Consider the following 27,958-nt stretch of genomic DNA (forward strand, 5'->3'; position numbering starts at 1 on the left):
GAGAGGTAGCGGAGGAGGCGGGAGGGGATAGGGTCAAGTGGGGAGGTGGTGAGGGGACAGGAATGAATGAGGGCCATGACTTACTCTCCAGATGCATGGGAGAAAGATGTCAGAGTAGGTGCGAGGGATGAGGAGGGTTGGTAAGGGATGGGAGAAAGCTGGTTACTGATGGTCTGGTGTGATGTGATGTCCTGATGTATGGAGTCAATTTTGGATGTGAAGTAAGTGGCAAAGTCAAGAGCAGAGAGTGAGGAAGGGAGACGAGGTAGAGGCGGGCAGAGGAGTGAGTTGAGAATGACAGCCAGCATCCTGTCTGCCGGGATTTCATATGTATTCCAGGGGAAGCTATGCCGAGGCTAATGGACTGTATAACTCATGAAATAATGGGTAAACAACTCCATCTGATGACGTTCTTTGCATATGGAATGATTGTTTGCACTCGCAGAAGCGGTGCAGTCACCAGCAAAACTGCTGCACTGGGGAATTGTTGGAGGGCAGCAGTCGTTAAGGAGACCACAGAGTGAACCAGCCGACAAAAACCTGTGTCTGAGCATAAGGCCAGAAGTCATAAATGGCTACTGGACAACAGTGCATCAAATTACAGATAATTGGAATCACCGACCAATTCCAAATGGGGTGAAATGCCTCCAGTTTGCTAAGGAACGCAGGAATTGGACAGTAAATGATTGGAAACCGGTCATGTGCTCTGACCGATTACGTTTTCAGTTACACCGTGCAGATGGAAGTATGAGGATATGGAGACAACAGCACAGAAGCATGAATGCTTCCTGTATTATCACAAGTGTGGCCCAACAAAGTAATAACCCGGTATTCCATCAGTGTATATACAGACGTGTCCTCATACATCGAGCATCAATACGCCATGCAGTGCGGGATGGAAGGCGTGAGTGAAGGTGTGAGTGAGCCGACAGGTCCTGTGCAACTCTGCTAACGTTGGCTGTCTTTTTTTGCCGAAATGTATCTTGTCCTTAACACAATGCCACTAGGAGGCACAAGGAGACTGTGCTGATTAATTTGAAATATGACACTTGTATATTGACTGTACGGAGCAGAAAAGAACTTGTATTGGAAAAAAACTGTGGTTGCAACATCTAAAATAAAACATAAAATGAAAATTCGCCTCCTAGTGAAGTACTTCACGGCTGTCACTAGATGCACTAAGCACACGCGCCAAAGTCTATTACTGTAGTTGTTCGCAGTGAGGATTCATTTGCATAGTGATTTATTGGAAGGGAGGTAACAGGGAGTGGTGGCAAAACCCAGGAGTTTCATGACAATTTTCGGGGTCTGCTGTTGCCTACATCTGCGATACCGTATGCATTAAAGATAGCTCCGTTGTCTAAGTACATGCAACCATTCTGTGTGATAATAGGGTTACTCTCAGAAGGCCGATTATTAAGGGATCAGCAATCACGCTGTGTACACAGTTGCCGAGATCTTAATACAACCCTGTTGCCTGAGATATTTGCAGATTTTTCTACAGTATCTGTGTACGGGATCGGAACAGTGAATGCATTAGCGTATAACTATGAATCAGGCCCCATGTACATAAAAATACACTTAGAAGTCCAATAATCTTTGCATACACAATGTAAAAAAAAACCCATCAAAAGTTTATCTAAAAAAACTGAAGAGACAAGTTCAGCTTACTAGACCTACAGAGACCTTATGCCAACTCATCACGTTTCATCTAAGGCACAAGTACCATGCCTATGTGGATTTCATCAGTGGTCTTAAAACTACATCTTGTTTCACACCAAAAACTGTATATATAGATTTATATACTGTATAGTATAAAAATACAAAAAAAGACAGCACTCCAAATAAGAGTACTACACAGGTGTACAACAACACCAGAATGACTGTATTTAATAATGATGCACATAAACAGGAAAAGTAGGCACTCATAGCTTAAGTTCTCCTTAATAGTAGAGGGCTTAGCAGTAACGTTGCGTAGTTGGATGTAACGTCTCTTCTATTCATAATGAGAAATTAAGCTAAGTCCCATAAGTGTCTACTTTTTCTTTATCTACACTGTTACACAAGCGAGTTGATTATCAAAGCACAGACACATGAGCTGAAGTATATATTGATTGTCATTGTACTTAGTCAGGATATGCTAGGTGATGTGACTATTTGATGCTGAACATTATTTTATTCTTTGATACATTTAATACAATAATATAGGGGGCAACTCAGAGTTGATCGCACAGCAAATTTGTTAGCAGTTGGGCAAAACCATGTGCACTGCAGGTGGGGCAGATATAACATTTGCAGAAAGCATTATATTTGAGTGGGTTATTTTGTTTCTGTGCAGGGTAAATACTAGTGATGTGCACCGGAAATTTTTCGGGTTTTGTGTTTTGGTTTTGGATTCGGTTCTGCGGCCGTGTTTTGGATTCGGACGTTTTGGCAAAACCTCCCTGAAGTTTTTTTGTCGGATTCGGGTGTGTTTTGGATTCGGGTGTTTTTTTTACAAAAACCCCTCAAAAACAGCTTAAATCATAGAATTTGGGGGTCATTTTGATCCCATAGTATTATTAACCTCAATAACCATAATTTCCACTCATTTTCACCTCACACCTCACAATATTATTTTTAGTCCTAAAATTTGCACCGAGGTCGCTGGATGACTAAGCTAAGCGATCCAAATGGCCGACACAAACACCTGGCCCATCTAGGAGTGGCACTGCAGTGTCAGGCAGGATGGCACTTCAAAAAAATAGTCCCCAAACAGCACATGATGCAAAGAAAAAAAAGAGGTGCACCAAGGTCGCTGGATGGCTAAGCTAAGCGACACAAGTGGCCAACACAAACACCTGGCCCATCTAGGAGTGGCACTGCAGTGTCAGGCAGGATGGCACTTCAAAAAAATAGTCCCCAAACAGCACATGATGCAAAGAAAAATGAAAGAAAAAAAGAGGTGCAAGATGGAATTGTCCTTGGGCCCTCCCACCCACCCTTATGTTGTATAAACAGGACATGCACACTTTAACAAACCCATCATTTCAGCGACAGGGTCTGTCACACAACTGTGACTGAAATGACTGGTTGGTTTGGGCCCCCACCAAAAAAGAAGCAATCAATCTCTCCTTGCACAAACTGGCTCTACAGAGGCAAGATGTCCACCTCCTCCTCATCGTCCGATTCCTCACCCCTTTCACTGTGTACATCCCCCTCCTCACAGATTATTAATTCGTCCCCACTGGAATCCACCATCTCAGGTCCCTGTGTACTTTCTGGAGGCAATTGCTGGTGAATGTCTCCACGGAGGAATTGATTATAATTCATTTTGATAAACATCATCTTCTCCACATTTTCTGGAAGTAACCTCGTACGCCGATTGCTGACAAGGTGAGCGGCTGCACTAAACACTCTTTCGGAGTACACACTGGAGGGTGGGCAACTTAGGTAAAATAAAGCCAGTTTCTGCAAAGGCCTCCAAATTGCCTCTTTTTCCTGCCAGTATACGTACCTGACGTGCCTACTTGGATGCGGTCACTCATATAATCCTCCACCATTCTTTCAATGGTGAGAGAATCATATGCAGTGACAGTAGACGACATGTCAGTAATCGTTGGCAGGTCCTTCAGTCCGGACCAGATGTCAGCACTCGCTCCAGACTGCCCTGCATCACCGCCAGCGGGTGGGCTCGGAATTCTTAGCCTTTTCCTCGCTCCCCCAGTTGCGGGAGAATGTGAAGGAGGAGCTGTTGACGGGTCACGTTCCGCTTGACTTGACAATTTTCTCACCAGCAGGTCTTTGAACCTCTGCAGACTTGTGTCTGCCGGAAAGAGAGATCCAACGTAGGTTTTAAATCTAGGATCGAGCACGGTGGCCAAAATGTAGTGCTCTGATTTCAACAGATTGACCACTCGTGAATCCTGGTTAAGCGAATTAAGGGCTCCATCCACAAGTCCCACATGCCTAGCGGAATCGCTCTGTTTTAGCTCCTCCTTCAATGTCTCCAGCTTCTTCTGCAAAAGCCTGATGAGGGGAATGACCTGACTCAGGCTGGCAGTGTCTGAACTGACTTCACGTGTGGCAAGTTCAAAGGGTTGCAGAACCTTGCACAACGTTGAAATCATTCTCCACTGCGCTTGAGTCAGGTGCATTCCCCCTCCTTTGCCTATATCGTAGGCAGATGTATAGGCTTGAATGGCCTTTTGCTGCTCCTCCATCCTCTGAAGCATATAGAGGGTTGAATTCCACCTCGTTACCACCTCTTGCTTCAGATGATGGCAGGGCAGGTTCAGGACTGTTTGCTGGTGCTCCAGTCTTCGGCATGCAGTGGCTGAATGCCGAAAGTGGCCCGCAATTCTTCGGGCCACCGACAGTATCTCTTGCACGCCCCTGTCGTTTTTTAAATAATTCTGCACGACCAAATTCAATGTATGTGCAAAACATGGGACGTGCTGGAATTTGCCCAGATGTAATGCATGCACAATATTGCTGGCGTTGTCCGATGTCACAAATCCCCAGGAGAGTCCATTTGGGGTAAGCCATTATGCGATGATGTTCCTCAGTTTCCGTAAGAGGTTGTCAGCTGTGTGCCTCTTCTGGAAAGCGGTGATACAAAGCGTAGCCTGCCTAGGAACGAGTTGGCGTTTGCGAGATGCTGCTACTGGTGCCGCCGCTGCTGTTCTTGCTGCGGGAGGCAATACATCTACCCAGTGGGCTGTCACAGTCATATAGTCCTGAGTCTGCCCTGCTCCACATGTCCGTGGTTAAGTGGACATTGGGTACAACTGCATTTTTTAGGACACTGGTGACTCTTTTTCTGACGTCTGTGTACATTTTCGGTATCGCCTGCCTAGAGAAATGGAACCTAGATGGTATTTGGTACCGGGGACACAGTACCGCAATCAAGTCTGTAGTTGCCTGTGAATTAACGGTGGATAACGGAAACACGTTTCTCACCGCCCAGGCTGCCAAGGCCTGAGTTATCCGCTTTGCAGCAGGATGACTGCTGTGATATTTCATCTTCCTCGCAAAGGACTGTTGGACAGTCAATTGCTTACTGGAAGTAGTACAAGTGGTCTTCCGACTTCCCCTCTGGGATGACGATCGACTCCCAGCAGCAACAGCAGCAGCGCCAGCAGCAGGAGGCGTTACACTCAAGGATGCTTCGGAGGAATCCCAGGCAGGAGTGGACTCGTCAGACTTGACAGTGACATGGCCTGCAGGACTATTGGCTTTCCTGTGTAAGGAGGAAATTGACACTGAGGGAGTTGGTGGTGTGGTTTGCAGGAGCTTGGTTACAAGAGGAAGGGATTTAGTGGTCAGTGGACTGCTTCCGCTGTCATCCAAAGTTTTTGAACTTGTCACTGACTTATGATGAATGCGCTGCAGGTGACGTATTAGGGAGGATGTTCCGAGGTGGTTAACGTCCTTACCCCTACTTATTACAGCTTGACAAAGGCAACACACGGCTTGACACCTGTTGTCCGCATTTCTGTTAAAATAATTCCACACCGAAGAGGTGATTTTTTTTGTAATTTGACCAGGCATGTCAATGGCCATATTCGTCCCACGGACAACAGGTGTCTCCCCGGGTGCCTGACTTAAACAAACCACCTCACCATCAGAATCCTCCTTGTCAATTTTCTCCATAGCGCCAGCAACACCCATATCCTCATCCTGATGTACTTCAACAGTGACATCTTCAATTTGACTATCAGGAACTGGACTGCGGGTGCTCCTTCCAGCACTTGCAGGGGGCGTGCAAATGGTGGAAGGCGCCACCTCTTCCCGTCCAGTGTTGGGAAGGTCAGGCATCGCACCCGACACAATTGGACTCTCCTTGGGGATCTGTGATTTAGAAGAACGCACAGTTCTTTGCTGTGCTTTTCCCAGCTTAAGTCTTTTCATTTTTCTAGCGAGAGGATGAGTGCTTCCATCCTCATGTGAAGCTGAACCATGAGCCATGAACATAGGCCAAGGCCTCAGCCGTTCCTTGCCACTCTGTGTCGTATATGGCATATTGGCAAGTTTACGCTTCTCAGACGCTTTTAATTTTGATTTTTGGGTCATTTTACTGAACTTTTATGTTTTGGATTTTACATGCTCTCTACTATGACATTGGGCATCGGCCTTGGCAGACGACGTTGATGGCATTTCATCGTCTCGGCCATGACTAGTGGCAGCAGCTTCAGCACGAGGTGGAAGTGGATCTTGATCTTTCCCTATTTTACCTTCCACATTTTTGTTCTCCATATTTTAATGTGTGGAATTATATGCCAGTATCAATAGCAATGGCCTACTACTATATATACTGCACACAACTGAAATGCACCACAGGTATGGATGGATAGTATACTTGACGACACAGAGGTAGATAGAGCAGTGGCCTACTGTACCGTACTGCTATATATTATATACTGGTGGTCAGCAAACTGCGCAAAACTGAAATGCACCACAGGTATGGATGGATAGTATACTTGACGACACAGAGGTAGGTAGAGCAGTGGCCTACTGTACCATACTGCTATATATTATATACTGGTTGTCAGCAAACTGTGCAAAACTGAAATGCACCACAGGTATGGATGGATAGTATACTTGACGACACAGAGGTAGGTAGAGCAGTGGCCTACTGTACCGTACTGCTATATATTATATACTGGTGGTCAGCAAACTGTGCTAAACTGAAATGCACCACAGGTATGGATGGATAGTATACTTGACGACACAGAGGTAGATAGAGCAGTGGCCTTCTGTACCGTACTCCTATATATTATATACTGGTGGTCAGCAAAATTATGCACTGTACTCCTACTATATACTACAATGCAGCACAGATATGGAGCATTTTTCAGGCAGAGAACGTATAATACTGGTGGTCACTGGTCAGCAAAACTCTGCACTGTACTCCTCCTATATAATACTGCTGGTCCCCTGTCCCCACAATAAAGCAGTGTGAGCACAGATATATGCAGCACACTGAGCACAGATATGGAGCGTTTTTCAGGCAGACAACGTATACTGGTGGTCACTGGTCAGCAAAACTCTGCACTGTACTCCTCCTATATAATACTGCTGGTCCCCAGTCCCCACAATAAAGCAGTGTGAGCACAGATATATGCAGCACACTGAGCACAGATATGGAGCGTTTTTCAGGCAGACAACATATAATACTGGTGGTCACTGGTCAGCAAAACTCTGCACTGTACTCCTCCTATAATACTGCTGGTCCCTAGAATAAAGATATTTGCACTGCAGCCCCCTGAAACAAAGTGAGAGGACGCCAGCCACGTCCTCTTACTATCATTTCCAATGCACGAGTGAAAAATGGCGGCGACGCGCGGCTCCTTATATAGAATCCGAATCTCGCGAGAATCCGACAGCGGGATGATGACGTTCGGGCGCGCTCGGGTTAACCGAGCAAGGCGGGAGGATCCGAGTCTGCCTCGGACCCGTGTAAAAAGGGTGAAGTTCGGGGGGGTTCGGATTCCGAGGAACCGAACCCGCTCATCACTAGTAAATACTGGTTGCTTTATATTTACACTGCAATTTACATTTCAGTTTGAACACACCACACCCAAATCTAACTCTCTCTACAAATGTTATATCTTCCACACCTGCAGTGCACATGGTTTTGCCCAACTGCTAACAAATTTGCTGCTGCGATCAACTCTGAATTAGGCCCATAATCTATATGTCTGTATAAATCGAATTAAGATTTTTATTGTGGGAAGAGTATCTGCGCAATAACAAAAGCAAAAGGCTATGGCCCTGATTTAGTATTGCACGCAAACCACCCACAATGCAATGTTCACGTAGCTAAGCAATTACTTCAGGGTTTTTCAACTGCTGTGCCGCGGCACACTAGTGTGCCGCAGGCAGTCCTCAGGTGTGCCGCCGCTACCCGCCCGCCAGAGATGCCTGCCACACCACTAATACCTGCAGCAGTAACTGATATCAGGCTTGGGCAGCGCAGAGAACCTCCGTGGGCCGGCCGTGACCTATTGCAGTGATGCACCGCCGCATGACTCATAGGTCACCCGTTCCACGTGGTATCGCCGTCCCCCGCCGGTCCAGCGCTTCTCCATGGTGTGCTCTGCTCCGACGCGATGCAGGGAGGGAACGCTCTGTGCTGCTTCTCACTGCCCCAATGCTAAGGACTGAGCTGTATACTGAGGTTGGAGCCAGTGGGTTTTTTTTTACCTGGGGGGGGTGGAATTACCATGTGGGGACAGTGTGCGGAATTACTATGTGGGGACAGTGTGAGGAATTACTATGTGGGGACAGTGTGCGGAATTACTGTGTGGGGACAGTGTGTGGAATTACTATGTGGGGACAGTGTGCGGAATTACTATGTGGGGACAGTGTGTGGAATTACTATGTGGGGACAGTGTGTGCCATTAATATGTGGGGACAGTGTGTGCCATTAATATGTGGGGACAGTGTGTGCCATTACTATGTGGGGACAGTGTGTGCCATTACTATGTGGGGACAGTGTGTGCCATTACTATGTGGGGACAGTGTGTGCCATTAATATGTGGGGACAGTGTGTGCCATTAATATGTGGGGACAGTGTGTGCCATTAATATGTGGGGACAGTGTGTGCCATTAATATGTGGGGACAGTGTGTGCCATTAATATGTGGGGACAGTGTGTGGAATTATTATCTATGTGGGGACAGTGTGTAGAATTACTGTGTGGGGACAGTGTGTGCTTTTTATATGTGGGGACAGTGTGTGCCATTAATATGTGGGGACAGTGTGTGGAATTACTATGTTTTATTTCTACGGGAGCCAATGTATTTTTTTTTATAGTGGGGGTGAAGCTATTTATTTTATTTCTGCGGGGTCCAACTGTTTTATTACTGTTTATATTTGTTATATATTTATATTATATTGATTAAGAAAACTGATGGTGTGCCTTGGCAATTTTCAAATGTTGTTTAGTGTGCCACAAGTTTACAAAGGTTGAAAATCACTGAATTACTTGCTACTGTGCATGTGCACAAAAATTCAGACTACCCACCGGTGCATGTGTTACCATGAGTGTACCCCCGAAGGGCATGTCCAGAATCACCGGCAGTGTTATAGCATGCAGATGTGCAGAAACTGGGTGTACTACTGCTTGCACATACAGAAGCAGGCTACTACACAAGGCTGAGACTAGTAATTGCATATTACCGCTACTCCAACAGACGCAAGAGCAGATGCAAAATCTCTGAATTAGGCCCTAGGTGTGTTACTGATTGACAATTCAGTGTAAGGCATGACAACACAAGTACAATTTTAATGTTCAGAGATCAACAGTGAATATCTCTCTATAGCCCAAATGTATTAAGCCTCACCAGGAGATAAAGTGGAGACAGATCAAGAGTTATAAATGATCATCCAACCAGCTCCTATCATTTTTCAAACGGGTATGGGTCATTAGGTCGACCACACTGAGGTCGACAGTCAGTAGGTCGACCACTATTGGTCGACATGCATTAGGTCGACATGGTCACTGGGTCGACTTGAACAAGGTCGACATGGGAAAAGGTCAACATGAGTTTTTTTACTTTTGGGTGTTGTTTTCTTCGTAAAGTGACGGGGAACTCCAATTAGTGCACCGTGTCCCCTTGCGTGGCTCACTTCGCTCGCAGTGCTTCAGGCAAGGAGCCTCGCTCCACTGCCGCTGCGCTCGGCACAGGTTACTATTCCCAATCGTAGTCCACGTGGATTGTAAAGTATGAAAAAGTTCAAAAAATTAGGATTTAAAAAAAAAAAACTCATGTTGAGCTTTTTCTATGTTAACCTTGTTCATGTCGACCTAATGACCATGTCGACCTAGTGACCATGTCGACCTAATGCATGTCGACCAATAGTGGTCAACCTAATGGCTGTCAACCTAAGTGTGGTCGACCTAATGACCGTATCCCTATCAAACACAGCATGTGACATGGCAGTTAGGAAGCTGATTGGCTGGTCATTTATCACTCTTTATCCATCTCCACTTTATCTCTTGTTAATACATTTGGGCCTATTTCATCATGGATCGCAGTAGTGCTAAAATTGCTATTTGACGATTTTAGCACTTCTGCGCGCGCTGCTGTGTGCATGTTCGAGGACTTAAACTGCGATCACAGTCTAAGCCCCGGGGGGGGGGGGGGAGCCGGAAATGGGGCGTTGATGCGCTGTTCGGGGGGGGCGTGGTCCGGACAATTTGGCGATTTTACAACTGAAACTGAATATAGCCCTTAGGTCTCACTATCTTCACAAACTGCAGTGGTGAGAGAAGCTTAACTTCAGTAATCAGACGTTCTAGAGTCCATTCAGTTGATATTTATGTTTTCATTGCATTTGCATTTATCATTTTGTATGTTTTACTGCCTGTTTTTTTTATTTCATATTTGTAAATTGATTATATTTTTGCTGCTTGACATTTATTATTTACTACGCTCATTTGGTGTCTCTGTTACATACTTGCCTACTCTCCTCTCCTGAAAAGTGGAAGAAAATCAGAAGAGATGCTGCCACCCATTTCCCAAGTGAAGTGGAGGCGACCAGTGATGAGATTTGCATTGAATTGCGTCATTGTGGCCCCGCTTCCCAGTGGCGGTAATCATGTCATTGCCTAGTGAGGGACATGACGCAATTGTTTCACCACATTCCCTGTACCACCTACTTCTACTGCACAACTCCCCCCAGAGTGCTGACCTGGCTGCTTCCTTCTGAACGTGGAACATCCACCAGTTGCCAAGTTCTGCATGCTCTACACCAGTGATTTTCAACCTTTGTAAACTTGTGGCACACTAAACAACATTTGAAAATTGCCAAGGCACACCATCAGTTTTCTTAATCAATATAATATAAATATATAACAAATATAAACAGTAATAAAACAGTTGGACCCCGCAGAAATAAAATAAATAGCTTCACCCCCACTATAAAAAAAAATACATTGGCTCCCGTAGAAATAAAACATAGTAATTCCACACACTGTCCCCACATATTAATGGCACACACTGTCCCCACATATAAAAAGCACACACTGTCCCCACACAGTAATTCTACACACTGTCCCCACATAGATAATAATTCCACACACTGTCCCCACATATTAATGGCACACACTGTCCCCACATATTAATGGCACACACTGTCCCCACATATTAATGGCACACACTGTCCCCACATATTAATGGCACACACTGTCCCCACATATTAATGGCACACACTGTCCCCACATAGTAATGGCACACACTGTCCCCACATATTAATGGCACACACTGTCCCCACATAGTAATGGCACACACTGTCCCCACATATTAATGGCACACACTGTCCCCACATATTAATGGCACACACTGTCCCCACATAGTAATTCCACACACTGTCCCCACATAGTAATTCCGCACACTGTCCCCACATAGTAATTCCACACACTGTCCCCACACAGTAATTCCGCACACTGTCCCCACATAGTAATTTCTCACACTGTCCCCACATAGTAATTCCGCACACTGTCCCCACATGGTAATTCCACCCCCCCCAGGTAAAAAAAAACCCACTGGCTCCAACCTCAGTATACAGCTCAGTCCTTAGCATTGGGGCAGTGAGAAGCAGCACAGAGCGTTCCCTCCCTGCATCGCGTCGGAGCAGAGCACACCATGGAGAAGCGCTGGACCGGCGGGGGACGGCGATACCACGTGGAACGGGTGACCTATGAGTCATGCGGCGGTGCATCACTGCAATAGGTCACGGCCGGCCCACGGAGGTTCTCTGCGCTGCCCAAGCCTGATATCAGTTACTGCTGCAGGTATTAGTGGTGTGGCAGGCATCTCTGGCGGGCGGGTAGCGGCGGCACACCTGAGGACTGCCTGCGGCACACTAGTGTGCCGCGGCACAGCAGTTGAAAAACCCTGCTCTACACCCATAATTTAGTAACAATTTAATATAATAACAAATTATAGAGGTCACTGACAGGGTCAAACTACAGTTTTCACATAGGAAACATTTTTATTTTTTAGTACTTCATGGATATATTCAAATAAAGTAAACCACAGATTTATCATACATGGGGCCTGATGCAGAACTGTACGCTAATGCATTCGCAGCTGAGAACCCATATGCAGCGGATATGTTGAAGTATGCAACAGACACCTTGATTTCTAATGAAATGCCCATTGGCGGCATTGCAGATAGAAGCAACTGTGTACAAATACGCAGCAGCAGTCGCAGATCCTTTGCTAATTAGCCCCTTAATTAATCCTATGGTCACGCAGAATGGCCATGGGAATTCAGGCGCTGGCACCATGTTACTTCCCTCAAACTGTTCCTAACTGTCAATCACTTAGCAAATAAATCCTCACTGCAAGCGGCATCAGTACCTTGGAACAATGGTGCATGTGCAGTGTAACTGTGGCACATGAGCATTTGGCCAATAATCGCTCAGCTAAAAATTTTATTTTTTTTCAAAAAAACCTCATGTTGACCTTTTTCCATGTCGACCTAGTGACCATGTTGACCTAATGCATGTCGACCAATAGTGGTCGACCTAATGACTGTCGACCTAAGTCTTATCGACTTAATGACCATATCCCGTACAACTCTGGTTCAGTCCCTTAGTTCCACATAAAACACATTTAGTTACGTATATCTTTCTCTTTAGACCACTTTGTCTCTCTAACCTAAAATATATTTACAGTTGTGCGCATAAGTTTACATACCCTAGCAGAATTTGTGATTTTCTGGCCATTTGTCAGAGAATATGAATGATACCTCACAAACTTTTCTTTCACTCATGGTTAGTGGTTGGGTGAAGGCATTTATTGTCAAACAACTGTGTTTACTCTTTTTAAATCATAATGACAACAGAAACTACCCAAATGACCCTGATCAAATGTCCAAGTACGTCCCATGCGCAGCTTCCTGGCTGATGAGTGCAAATTTTCCTCCAGTATTTTCTGATAACATGCTGCATTCATCTTGCCATCAATTTTGACCAAGTTTCCAGTGCCTATGTAGCTCACACATCCCCAAAACATCAGAGATCCACCTCCGTGTTTCACAGTAGGAATGGTGTACCTTTCATCATAGGCCTTGTTGACTCCTCTCCAAATGTAACATTTATGGTTGTGGCCAAAAAGTTAAATTTTGGTCTCATCACTCCAAATGACTTTGTTCCAGAAGTTGAGGCTTGTCTCTGTGCTGTTTGGAGTATTGTAAGCGGGATGCTTTGTGGCATTTGCGTAGTAATGGCTTTCTTCTGGCGACTCGACCATGCAGCTCATTTTTCTTCAAATGCCTCCTTATTGTGCATCTTGAAACAACCACACCACTTTTTTTCAGAGAGTCCTGTATTTCAACTGAAGTTATTTGTGGATTTTTCTTTGCATCCTGAACAATTTTCCTGGCAGTTGTGGCTGAAATTTTTGTTGGTCTACCTGACCGTGATTTGGTTTCCACATAATCCCTAATTTTCCACTTCTTAATTAGAGTTTGAACACTGCTGATTGGCATTCTCAATTGCTTGGATATCTTTTTATATCTCTTTCCTGTTTTATACAGTTCAATTACCTTTTCCCGCAGATCCTTTGACAATTCTTTTGCTTTCGCCATGACTCAGAATCCAGACATGTCAGTGCAGCACTGGATGAAAGATGCAAGGGTCTTTCAGGAGTCCAGAAACTCACTGACCTTTTATACACACACACTGATTACAAGCAAACAGATCACAGATGAGGATGGTTACCTTTAGTAGCCATTCAAACCCGTTTGTGTCAACTTGTGTGCATGTTATCAGGCCAAAATCTCCAGGGTATGTAAACTTTTGATCAGGGTCATTTGGGTAGTTTCTGTTATCATTATGATTTAAAAATAGTAAACACAGTTGTTTGACAATAAATGGCTTCACCCAACCACTAACCATGAGTGAAAGAAAAGTTTGTGAGTTATCATTCATATTCTCTGACAAATGGCCAGAAAATCACAAATTCTGCTAGGGTATGTAAACTTATGAGCACTACTGTATTTAAAAGATTTCCACTGGAGACACCTTACGTAATGATGTGATTATGTGGGGACATTATAAGTTCTGTAAAAAAAAAGAAAAAGAAAGAACCATACTGTAAATATGGTTTAAAAGGAAAGGGGGTGAGGAACTGCGCTATTTCTGCACACAACTCCCTTTAGCTGGTTGCTGCTATACAACACCGTGTGGGTACACTACAGAATCCCACTAGGTATGTGATACGTGATAGATAAGGTGTTTAGTGCATCCCTAGCTTGAGCAAGTAAATAAATATTAGGCTCTATAAAAAATGTCCACAATGAGACCGAAATAGTGAATAAAATTAACAATTTATTTGCATGAATTTTTTTTTTTTTTAATATTGTATCAATTGAATGAAATCTGTGCAGCGGTGGGTATATACTTTTACTATGTTTCCTCCCTAGTACCGGTACACAGAACAAACATGTAACACATAGACAAACATATATAATCACTGTGGGCACACTGCAAAGGCGTTTTACCCCACTGGTGTTGGCTATTTTGAATAACCTAATTTCTCAATAGTCTTTGATCTAAGACTATTGAGAAATTAGGTTATTCAACATGTGTTACATGTTTGTTCTGTGTACCGGTACTAGGGAGGAAACATAGTAAAAGTATATACCCACCGCTGCACAGATTTCATTCAATTGATACAATATTTGAAAAAAAAAAATTTCATGCAAATAAATTGTTAATTTTATTCACTATTTCTGTCTCATTGTGGACATTTTTTATAAAGCCTAATATTTATTTACTTTCTCAAGCTAGGGATGCGCTAAACACCTTATCTATCACGTATCACATACTGTAAATATGTATTTTGGGGGTGTGGTTCATCAAATCGACAGTGTCTAGGTCGACAATGTTTAGGTCGACCACTATAGGTCGACAGTCACTAGGTCGACATGGATGGAAGATCGACAGGGTTTCTAGGTCGACATGTGCTAGGTCGACAGGTCTAAAGGTCGACATGAGTATTTTTTTTTTGTGTCGTTTTCTTCGTAGAGTGACCGGGATCCCAAATTAGTGCACCGCGTCCCCTCGCATGGCTCGCTTCGCTCGCCATGCTTCGGGCATGGTGCCTTCGCTCCGCTACCGCTTCGCTCGGCACACTTTACCGTTCCAATCGTAGTCCACGTGGATCGTTAAGTATGAAAAAATTCAAAAAAAGAAAAAATTTGAAAAACTCATGTCGACCTTTAGACCTGTCGACCTAGCACATGTCGACCTAGAAACCCTGTCGACCTTCCATCCATGTCGACCTAGTGACTGTCGACCTATAGTGGTCGACCTAAACATTGTCGACCTAGACACTGTCGATCTTCAGACCGGATCCCGTATTTTGGGGATGATGGAGAGTTGAATGTAAGTCAGATTTGCAGAGCGTATCTTGTGAGTTTCCTTTTCAAGGAAGCAGCTGTGATGCTCTTTCCAACGGCACCTGAATCAACCCCAAGCTCTGTAACCATGCGCACACAACTATATGCGATGCAGAGTAACTCAGTGGCACATCCACCTCCAGCTGACAGGGCATAATAATGGGCAGGGGCGTTTCTAGAGAGGAGGAGACCCGTTTGCAGGCTCCCTCTAGAGGGAGGGAGCCTGCAAACGGGTCTCCTCCTCTCTAGCTTGCAGAACTGTATCTCTGGGCACTAGGGTCCTTAGCGCTGTCTAGAGCGCATGCGCAATATCTTCGGTAAAATGGCGCAGCGGACAATTTTTCCAGTGATTGTCCTACTGTGCATGCGCAAAACACCAGGAAAATGGAGCCGCAACATTTTCCCAGTGATTTTTGCTGCGCTGCGGGACTATGGAGGGTATTACAAATAATGGATGCTGGGTGTCCGGTGTGGGCCCTCCTGGGCCCCAGGGGGCCTGTGTGTGCCGCACACACTGCACCCATTATAAATACACCAGTGATAATGGGATGTGAGCAAGTAGACATAACTAAGTGAGGGCATATCTACGAATATCATGAATACTGATGATGATGATGGCTATGAAAGGAAGCATACAAATAAGGGCAGCCAGACGCAGACATGAGCGCAACTCTGTATATAAGCAAATGGACGCAATTCCTCTGCACTGGCTGCTTTGTGGTTAGTGGCCCTTTACACAGCCATGAGTCCTCACCACAATAATGAAGAACTACCCACTGCTCTCAAACATTGCCTCATGGCAGGATGTACATGTAGAGTATCAGACGGTATGTCAGGCTTGCTGACATTTGATAGTCAATATATACATTATATATGCATAGATAGATATATAAATACAAGAGCTTGTACATTAAATATTTACAAGTTTTCATTAATTATTTATACATTTACAGGTGTAACAGTAACGACTGTTTTTTTACAACATAATTTATTCTTATGCAGTTTACATGACCAAGTCACGGATTTTCACAGATACTGATGTTTAGGACAATTGATTAGTTTTGGATTATATACACAGAGTTAATACTCCATTGCACTTCTCAGTCTTATGCACTTCTTAGACGTGCCTATAATACCATAAAAAGATTGTTACAAATGTTTATGCAAAACTGGCAACAATCTGTAGCTGTAAAGGGGGGTACTCACGGGAGAGATGTGTGCTGAGCGATCTTAACACAGACCGCTCAGCACACATCTCTCACCCCGCTCAGCACAGCGCGATGTGCTGAGCGAGGGGGAAAGCCGACGGGGGGCCGCTCACTTCACACAACGGTGAAGTGAGCGACCCGCTAGATTGAGCCTGCATGCAGCTCAATCTAGCATCGGCGATAGCGATGCGCGGGGCCGCGCATCGCTATCGCTGGAGGGCATACACACGGCAGATCCGTGCTTAAAATCTAAGCAATCTAGCAAGATTGCTTAGATTTTAAGTACGGATCTCTCCGTGTGTACCCCCCTTAAGGGTTCTTTCAGATGAGAAAACAGGACAGAAAGAAAAATGGACTCTGCATCCTGAATATCCTACAATCCTGTACAACCACCGCAATAACTATCAGAGTGCCTGCAGCAATCATGGCTCAGATGAAAGTCCTGCAAACTTGACTGTGCACAATACTTTGCCCATTTACTCTGACCATAGTGCAGATCCACAGTGCTTGTTACATATACTGTATGTGGTCTTAAGGTGCATACACACGGTGAGATCTTTGCTATGCCCGATTTTGACTATGCAATTTCCCTTGAACTCCCCCAGATGCACCGATTATGACTATCTGTACCTTCGATTTTGACTATGCGATTTTGACTAAGTGACAATTTTGACTATACTTTGTACTAGACAGTACATAGTAGATTGACTTGCCTGCACAGTCTACAGTATCTAGCCTTGCGATACCAACCCCGCGGGAGTGCGCATCGGGATCAAATCAGTATCTCAAGCTGCCTAACAGTGCGATTTGCACTAACTTTCCTTGCGATTTTGTCTATATACTGTAGGATAAATCTCACTGTGCGTACACACTTTATGACTTATTAGACAGCTCTCCTGTAAAATCCACAGTAACTTCTTTGGGAAAAACTCCATTGCCATTCCTGGATAATATTCAATGCATGACTCTTACAAGTAGATCTGTTCTAAATCATGCAGTTTTCATAGACATTGCGTCAAATCAAAACTACAAAGATGAAATACTCACCCAACAGAAAATGTTTTGCAACCATTTTAAGAAAACTAAACCTTGCTTTTGTCTATATATATTGCATACATATATTTGGATATATCTAAACTACCTTTAAAACCACTTAAATGGCATGGTCAGATTTCATGCAACTGCGCCGTCCCACCCTGTCCCCCCGTTTTTGACGAGGATATCCGTTCTGCAGATGTGCATAATATAATGTTTAAATATTTTTAAAAATACATTTTCAACTTTATTAAATAAAATACATTTTGAAAAACAATGTTGTTAACGCATTTGAAGGGAAAAATCGCCAGTTAAGTGGTTTTAAAAAGTGCCTCATAAAGAGTGATTGGTACACATGGAATTAGAAGAAGACTTGCATTATAAAGGGGGAAATACATTTCCCTTACAGGAAAGTGTGCTTTTCCACACAGAAAGATTAATAAAATGAGGGTGACTGAGAGTGTGTGTGTGTGTGTGTGTGTGTGTGTGTGTGTGTGTGTGTGTGTGTGTGTGTGTGTGTGTGTGGTTGGGGGAGGGAGGGGGGGGGGCTGTAGTGGTCCCCACAAGGGTTAATCTACATGAAAACCAGAACCTTATGAAAAAGAAGCAGCTTTTATCTGTGTACCATGCACCAAGCATTATCTGACAGTGACAAAGGCTTTGTCAGTATGTAAATAAATTAATATGAATAGTCATTGAGGGCTCTTAATATTACCATTGTGACACAGTCATTCTTAGCCCAGTGGTAAAGCAGCTTACATACATAAAGGTTCAATTGTTATTTTCAGGTGCGGTTATTTCTATACTGGATAACAAAGTATGACTGGGAGTTATATAATAAGTCAGACATTGTACCAAAAAGGGGATCCGGTCTGAAGATCGACAGTATCTAGGTCGACAATGTTTAGGTCGACCACTATAGGTCGACAGTCACTAGGTCGACATGGATGGAAGGTCGACAAGGTTTCTAGGTCGACATGTGCTAGGTCGACAGGTCTAAAGGTCGACATGAGTTTTTCACATTTTTTTTCTTTTTTTGAATTTTTTCATACTTAACGATCCACGTGGACTACGATTGGAACGGTAATCTGTGCCGAGCGAAGCGGTAGCGGAGCGAAGGCACCATGCCCGAAGCATGGCGAGCGAAGCGAGCCATGCGAGGGGACGCGGTGCACTAATTTGGGATCCCGGTCACTCTACAAAGAAAACGACAACAAAAATAAAAAAAATCCTCATGTCGACCTTTAGACCTGTCGACCTAGCACATGTCGACCTAGAAACCCCGTCGACCTTCCATCCATGTCGACCTAGTGACTGTCGACCTATAGTGGTCGACCTAAACATTGTCGACCTAGATACTGTCGATTTGATGAACCACACCCCCAAAAAGCATGAGAAGGGGAAAAAGTTAATTATTGCTATGACCAAGAGCTCCCTCTTTCTCCTCCTAAGGAGCACAGGTGAACAAGGTGATGAGAGTAAGGTCATACACAGTGTGGGGGAAGTCAGGTAAAATCATGGAAATGGAGAGATAAACAGACACACAAACATGGATGGATGGCTAGAGAGAGAGAGAGAGGAAACTGGTAACCACAAAGTGGTCCATTAGAGCACTTTGGTGGTTAATCTACAGTAGTGAACACCTAGGGGGGTATTCAATTGTTTAAGTTCGTTGGGCGTCTGTTTTTTCCTATCTAATAGACAGGGAAAAAAATAAAAAAACAGACACCCAACCGACTTTTCAAACATTTGAATTCCCCCCTAATGTCTACTCTAAACACATTTCGTTACAGTACTGTATGTCTGTACATTAAAGGCATCAGCTCTGGAAGACAGAGAACCTTTGCACCTCAGTTACAGCAGCAGCTGCCAATGCAGCATCATCTGCTCTGTAGAAGTGTGCAGTAACTTAGACTAGAGCACTTGTGTGCACCAGGCAACTTTATGTGGACCGCTGAGTGACAGCTCTCGTCCACTGCACCACGTCCTATGCTGTGCTAGACCACACACACCATAAGCAAAGCTAAATAAAAGGTTTGCAAATATCTGGAAGAAACACACATGTAATACACTGCATTGACCATCTTTAACTACAAATAGCATGCAAATTCATGATATACTGTAGCAGCAAAAAGCAATAAACCTAAGCACTACAGCAGAAAGAAAACGGATCTGTATCACACTGTGCATTGTGTAATGACTATAATATTACAATCCTGCCCAAATGTAAAGCACAATGGAATATGCGGCCGCTATGTATGTAAATGCTAATCATAGACCATACGAGGCTTGACAAGCAGATAATGACAATAAGGAAACAGGAATGTGTTCCAAGGTTTTATTCGCTGCATAGCCATCTGCAGGTACTTCTCTATAAACTGAATGGAACTCCCCTTGCCTATTGCAGTGGATGCTGGCAGCCAACCCAACATTATGCGTCTCCGTTTAACACAGAGTAATAGTTAAGAAGCTGCTTGCCCCTTGCCCGCCTACAGAGGAAAGTCACCCTCTCTCTATGCAGCACTTGGAAACCTGAAGACGGAGTATTAAGTATACATAGTGTCTTGTAGCCATGCTCACACAATGCACTGACCTGACCTCGCTTGTATGCATCAGGTTCTCTGAATGCACCAGCGGTCCTGCACTACTTAGATAGGACTCACCAGGTAAGCTCCTACAGTGCCTTGTGCCAGCATCAGGGCACACTCAGACACCAGGAAGATCTTGATGTTTAAAAAGCAGGATGTCTTCTTTTTCTTCTTTTTCCTCTGTGCCTCATCCCCTTGAACATCCCCACTCCTTCCTCCAGAGCTCCTGTTTTTTTTGCCCTGCATTTCCTGCAGGGGTGACCTCTTCTTCTTTATTATTTTTATTTGCTTGTGTCAGAATGTCTTAGAATAAGCAACACTCAGCCTGGCACAACCCTTTGGTGTCTCCTTGGTTTAAATGGTCTAGAGCTGCTGTTGCTGCTGCTGCTGATGATCCTCCTCCCTCTTTGCAATCACAAGAGCTTAGAAAGAGCCAACCCCAGTGCCTGCTTCTTCCGCAGCTTTCTCTTCCTTACAAGCAAAAAAGCCAGTGAAGGGGCCGGCAGCTGGCTCGGATAGGGGGAGAGCTATCTTTCAGCTTCCAGATAACATATACACACTATTCCCAGGCAAATGGCTGCAGGCCACACTTGCTTGCTCCTATTATTAACTGATTGCACTCACAGCTGACCTCTAGTGGATGTGATGGGTTGAAATGTTAGAAATGACATTCTGAAGCAACCACCTTTACCCTGAGCTGATATACTGTAGCCGCCTCTGATGGTACACACAGTCACAAGTCACATTCATAATGTCCACCCCAGAATGTTAACACCTGGATAATGTTAGCATGGACAAAATGTTGACATGACATGTCTACACAGTGAAAATGTCGACATTAGCATCCGGACGTCATTACATCCGCCCCAATATTACCTTTTTTTCAAACTTTCTTACATCCCACCCCATCTTTGTCGACTTGCTGAATGTTAACATGGTAACTATCAACATGATGAACATATCGACATGATGTCGACATTATCACCACGTTGACATTGTCATATTGATATCATTATTATTATTATTATCATCATTAACTTTTAGTATAAAAGTACTTTTTCTTTTTCCTATAAATGATTATATTGCAGAATTTGACAGTAATTACTTAATGCTTTGCATGGGATGTACAAAATGTGGAAATACTGCCAAAACGACAAAAACTGTCATTTTCTGAATTTTAGCCACATTTCCATATGTACCAAGCTCCGGATTGCGATACATTCCGGAGCTTGGACTCTGTAGCCTATGGGCTTCTCTTCTCACTGTGCACTGAGAAGGATACAGTCGGATCCCTCCCAGTGTCCCCTGCGAGTGCACGACATCTGACGTATGTGCAGAAGGACTCCTGGGTCATAAACCGCAAGTCATGGTATCGCAAAGGACAGTTCTTATCGGGAGAGTGGTCCTTTCTGATTTTCTAGGTACATACCAGCATTATTAACACCGGTATGTACCCGATAAGTAGCATCGCAGCAAAGATGGGCATGGCTACATCTGTATATGCAAAATGGAGGCGCATTGGGGCTAATGGTTGTCTATGCCTATGCAGACAGCAGTAGTGACTCAGACACCATGTTTTTGCATGTACCAGGTCGCAGCCATCAGCAGATACACGCCTCAAAAACGGCATCTACGTTTTCACTACAGTACAAAACATAGCATAACAGGGGATACAATAATCATTGCTGCACATGCAGTCACAATACCCACAGAAGCAGCTCCGGCTAAACAAAGGTATGGTGCCGTGACTGGCAATCGGGGAGAGATGATGGTTTAAGTGAGCAGAGGCTTAACTAGGGTAGGGCGAGACGCCTTGGCAGGCCTAGCAGAGGGGGGCTCCGCCGGCGGCCAGGGCATCATGCCCCACTCGCCCCCGTCACGCCGCAATGTGAGGGAAGGAGAGCGCCGCGTCTCTCCCTCCCCTCACCGCCGCTGCCAGCACCAGCAGCGCTGCGTGTGTCCGGTCTCCGGCGGCGCTAGCCAATCAGAGCTTGCGGACCGGCTCCTGATTGGCTGCCGGTCCGCAAGCTCTGATTGGCTAGCGAACCGGCGCCACATAGCCGCCGCCGGAGACCTGGAGCGGTGAGGGGCAGGAGAGGCGCTGCGCTGTGCTCTCCTCCCCTCACATAGCACAGCCACGGGAACGGGAAGAAGCGGTGAGTGGGGCGGGGCATTGTGGGGCATGTATCTGGCACTGTTGGGCATGTAACTGGCACAGTGGGGCAATGTAACTGGCACAGTGGGGCAATGTAACTGGCACTGTGGGGCATGTATCTGGCACTGTGGGGCATGTAACTGGCACAGTGGGGCAATGTAACTGGCACTTTGGGGCATGTATCTGGCACTGTGGGGCATGTAACTGGCACAGTGGGGCAATGTAACTGGCACAGTGGGGCAATGTAACTGGCACTGTTGGGCATGTATCTGGCACTGTGGGGCTTGTAACTGGCACAGTGGGGCAATGTAACTGGCACAGTGGGGCAATGTAACTGGCACAGTGGGGCATGTATCTGGCACTGTGGGGCATGTAACTGGCACTGTGGGGCAATGTAACTGGCACTGTGGGGCATGTATCTGGCACTGTGGGGCATGTATCTGGCACAGTGGGGCAATGTAACTGGCACTGAGGGGCAATGTAACTGGCACTGTGAGGCATGTATCTGGCACTGTGAGGCATGTATCTGGCACTGTGGGGCATGTTTCTGGCACTGTGGGGCATTGTAACTGGCACTGTGGGTCATGTATCTGGCACTGTGGGGCAATGTTACTGGCACTGTGGGGCATGTAACTGGCACTGTGGGGAATTTTCAGTGGCCACACCCCTTCTGGTGCATGGCTACACCCCTTCTGGTGTGTGGTCACGCCCATTTTTTCACGCACATACTTCTTTTGGTGTTTTTTTGTTTTGTTTTTTTTTGGGGGGAGGGGGGGGTGCTACTCTTCATCTTGCCCTGGGCTCCGAAAACCCTAGTTACGCCTCTGTAAGTGAGGGATGAAAAAGGGCTTCAGGGAAAAGAGTTCGCAGTCTAAAATAGACATCAAGTAAGAGCACTGTTTTTGCAATTTTTATGCACCATTAACTGAATCTGAATTTAAGACATAGTCTCAGCTTTTACCATTCAGCAAGAGACATCCAATTCTTCTTAGAAGTTGACAACTAGCCAATGCAATGCTAAGAGCCTGATTCTGAATTGGACTCAATGTTGATGTTGTACACAGTCGGGTGATTTTTTCGGCCATTATGCATGCATATATGTTACACTGCGCACGTGCCACCATGGTCTTGCGACTGATAGGATTTATATGCAAAGTGATTGACAGTCATTTATCATGTTGCAACGATTCTGGTGTGTGTTTCCGCCTGAGACTGTGTTCCCATACACATGTCTCAGGCATCTTGCATGCTGTACAAAACAAGTGAGAGAGAACCTCTTTTGCTGCGCCTGTGTTGAACTATAAACTAATCAATCTCAAATGAGATGAACCTGGAACTGATAGTGTGAATATACGTTCGCCGCTATAAGGAGATATGCGGAACTCCTATCGAATTTAGCCCAATAAAAAGAATTAATAGAGGCGCTCATAAATTCCACACTCCATGTATTCACAGATTCAAAGAACAACCAAAGAATCAATTAAATATAAAAAGAGGGTATACAGTTTTTATTTTTCACAATAATTGATAAAAAACCTTCTAGTGTAGATAATTATTAATAGTAGCTATCGTAATTACCACATTCATATGTTTATAGATATAAAATTGCATAGGTTATCTATGCTTTAATCAATTATATGTATAACATTCAAATTTCCACTGAACTAAAATAAATTAAAATGAATTAAAGTTCCAGGTAATGTCCCAGTGACTGCACGTTTTGGGTGTGCACTTCAATCAGAATTATTGTATAAATGACGGTGTGGAATTTAAGGTATTACCTCTCCAGAGGGGCTGGTGAACCCGAGCGTCCCCGGGTGAGTCCAAATTTTGCCCTGTAGATAATACAGCTGGAGGGTGCGTGAGATGAATAAACGTCTCCACTTGCTGCAGAATTTGGCTCAATTACCTAATGTTCCAATGTAAGCCGTGCAGGCAGGAGCATACGGCAAACGGAAAGCCAATCTGGTGTAAGCCGTCCACAAAGATCAAGCAGCACTGTGATATTTCTTTCGGACTGCCTGGACGTGCACCGTCCGCCGACAGTCAGCAGTGTAGAAAGATGGTGAGGCCAATTTTAGCCGCCGTGCAGATCCCACAGTTGGATTATCTTCAAAAAGAGTAGTCACCTCTTACTGCCGCTGATAGAATACAGGCAGGGGGATCTGCGTGCCAAAGGTACCTGGATAGGTGTTCAGTGGAAAAGACGTGGGGGAGGAGTCCTGACGCGTTTCGTCACGTGACCCGTGACTTTCTCATGCATGCTGTGCACACATCAACACTCTTCGATAAAGCTCTGGTAAGAGCGAAACGCGTCAGAGCCATTGGTGACCGCTTGTCTTAATCCGGGGACAGCTTGCTATACGGACATCAATCCACCCGCACGGCAGGACAACATCGGGCGGCTATTGGAAGTGGTAGCGGCACAAGAATTGGGGAGAACGGAGACGTCCGGTGCCTCCCAGTCGACTCCTTCCAAATCAACTATTGCTGACCCCTCTTCTGAACATTGTGCAAGTGCGTCCTGGTGGTGAGCTTGGTGTGATCTATTCACGTATTTGAGCATTTATACCGGTTTACTGCATTACTTATTCATCTTCAAGCTTATAAAGCGTTACTCTCAGTGCTCGGGACTAGCACCTCCTGGGACATTAACCCATACTGTTTGCGGGACTTCTACTAACTGAGATCTCGTATTGAATTTTTTACATCAGTGCACTGATTTATTCCAGGTTGATCCACCTCTTATTAGGAACTAGATAAACTGGTAACTATTATTGAATATTATGCACAAATTTTTTAATGGTTAATATCTAGTGGGAAGTCATTTCTGCTATGTAATTTATTATAATATGTTATTTATGCATATATATTTTTTATACCTTTTATTATGGTTGATATTCTTTGGTTTAAATTATATTATACTAAATAAACTATCAATAGCATTGCATGTGTTTTCAATTATCCTATGGACCTTATTGAAATAAGCGCAGAGTAATTACATTTTTATTTAAGTGTCATTTCCTGTAGCAACAGGTGAATGCTACTATTATTTATGCTCACACAGGCATAAACTGATACCCTGCAGCTGATCTATAATTGTAGTTTAATTTATTTCTGGTAGTTATCTTTGATTTGATTAAGTGCCAAGAGACATATTGGTTTTTGGCTGTGCACACATAGGGCAAATCAGATAGTTGATGTTCCCCTGCTGTGCGTCCGATTGTTACGTCTTTGTATGCAAGCGGCAGGTCAGTGCAGAGCCACCCCTAGGCATAGGAAACTAGGCAAATGCCTAGGGCATTACAATCATCTGCTGCTGATTAAAATTATATGCGGCATGCCTATATTCTGTGTGTGACTGCGGCTGTATCTGCATATGAAATGCACTGTATTCCTGGAAATCACATAGCATTTTGTATGCAGATACAGCCACAGTCAGGGCCGGATTGGCCATTGAAGTTACCGGGACGTTCCCGAATGCAGCATGTGGCCACGCCCCCAGGAGCATGTGACAGGCATAGACAGCCCGTCGGGGCCTGTCACAGGGCACAGCTGTGAAGAGCTCTGCGCTTCTGCAGCCACAAGCATAGGCTGTTCTCTTGCGACTCGAGACAGAGCTCCTCCAGTCCCCGCTAGTAGCCGCCCCGACAGAAGAGCGCAGTGACACATGGCCATGCAGTGAGTGGCCTCTCTCTCTTTCTCTTCTTCTTGTAACTCCGATCCTGGCTCTCCCCTCTCCACCGTGGGTCTCCTCTCTTGTTCTCTTCACTCCAGTTTTCACAGCACCAAACGCTCTGCAACAGTCCCTCCCTCCAGTTCCCCCCGCAGCTCCAAACTTCCTCCTCATCCACGGCACCCACGAATTCCCCCTCCTCTCTCACACCTGTCCACTCTCCCATCACAGCTCCCCCCGCCACCTCAATCGCGGCACATTCAACCCCCCCCCCCACTACCCTCACCTGTCCTCTCTCTCTCCTATCACAGCTCCAACCCCACCATTTGCAGCACCTGCGACCACCCCCTGACCCCTCCCCCCACAGGCTACCCTCTCCTGTCTTCTCTCTCCCGTCACAGCTCCAACCACCCTATTTGCAGCGCCCACCCCCCTCCCTCCCATAGGCTACTCTAACCTGTCCTCTCTCTCCTGTCACAGCTCCAACCCCCCTAAATGCAGCATCTGCGACCCCCCCCCACCCCATTCGCGGCACTCGTAACCACCCCCCGGCCCCTCCCCCCCCAGGCTACCCTAACCTGTCCTCTCTCTCCTGTCACAGTTCCACCTCCTCCCCATTTGTAGCGCACAACCCCCTCCCCCCCACAGGCTACCCTCATCTGCCCTCTCTCTCCTGTCACAGCCCAAAGCCCCCCATTTGCGGCACCCACGAACCCCCCCACCGGCTACCCCCCCACCCCACAGGCTACTCTAACCTGTCCTCTCTCCCATCACAGCTCCAATCCCCCCATTTGCGACACCTGTGATCCCCCCACCCATTCGCGGCACCTGCGACCACCCCCGCACGATTCCTTCCCCCCCCCCCCCCACAGGCTACCCTCACCTGTCCTCTCCCATAACAGCTCCAACCCCCCCATTTACAGCACCTGTGACCCAACCCCACCCCATTTGTGGCACCCACGACCCCCCCTGCCCAGGCTACCATCAACTATCCTCTCTCCCATCACAGCTCCAACCCCCCCATTTGCGGCACCCGCCTCCCCCCACCCACACCCCACAGGGCACCCTCACCTGTCCTCACTCCCATCACAGTTCCAACCCCCATTTGCAGCACTCACTACCCCCCCTACCCCCATTTGTGGCACCTGCGACCCCTCTGCCCCCACAGGCTATCCTCACCTATCATCTTTCCCATCACAGCTCCACACTCCCCCCATTCGCGGCACCCACGACCCCTCCTCCCCCCAAGGTTACCCTATCAAGATAAATTAATTAAATTAGGACATCGGCGCAAAAGAAATTAGTAAAAGATTATAAATCAATTAGTAAGACCATTCATTTTAAAAAATGCTTCCCCCAATATACAATCAGAGTGCAAAATAAAATTAAGATGTCATTTATTTGACCAACGTTAATAGTGCACTGTAGAGTCCAATTAATTATACCTAATGTCCATTCCTTTCTTTATCACAGATAGAGGGCCTAATTCAGAGATGATCGCTGTTGTAGCACTCTGAAGCCCTTTACACAGTGCGCACGCGCAGAAGGCACACTGCACATGTGCAGCCAGTGAGATGCGTTTCTCTCACAGCTTCACCCCACCCCACCCCCAATCCACAGCACTCCCTAACCCTCCCCCCCACACACACACATACAGGTTGCTGTCCTACTCCCCCCTCATATCCATGGCACCCCAACCTCTCTCTACCCACCCACAGGTTCCCTTCTACTGCTGTATTCGTCTTGAATCGAATTTGGATTTAATCAACAGCCTGGTACACTTAAAAATCACAGTGTTAATTAAAAACACAAAAATATTGAAAATGCCATTCCTTATTCCTAGAGGGAATGCATTTAGTACATGCTGGTTTATGTGATATCTGTGTGAAGGCTATGGC

At 45.5% G+C, this 27,958-nt stretch overlaps 1 protein-coding gene across 1 annotated transcript in view; it reads right to left on the reverse strand.

The window, feature by feature from the left end:
- SLCO3A1 (solute carrier organic anion transporter family member 3A1) overlaps positions 1-20,799 on the reverse strand; it is a 619,509-nt gene extending 598,710 nt beyond the window's left edge. The window contains exon 1 of the mRNA XM_063925735.1: positions 20,305-20,799. Within this exon, the coding sequence (XP_063781805.1) occupies positions 20,305-20,475 (171 nt within the window). The 5' untranslated portion in view covers positions 20,476-20,799. The remainder of the gene's footprint in view (positions 1-20,304) is intronic.
- Between the last annotated feature and the right edge of the window lie 7,159 nt (positions 20,800-27,958).

The sequence above is a fragment of the Pseudophryne corroboree genome, chromosome 6, assembly GCF_028390025.1.
Source record: "Pseudophryne corroboree isolate aPseCor3 chromosome 6, aPseCor3.hap2, whole genome shotgun sequence".
Classification (NCBI taxonomy): Eukaryota; Metazoa; Chordata; class Amphibia; order Anura; family Myobatrachidae; genus Pseudophryne; species Pseudophryne corroboree.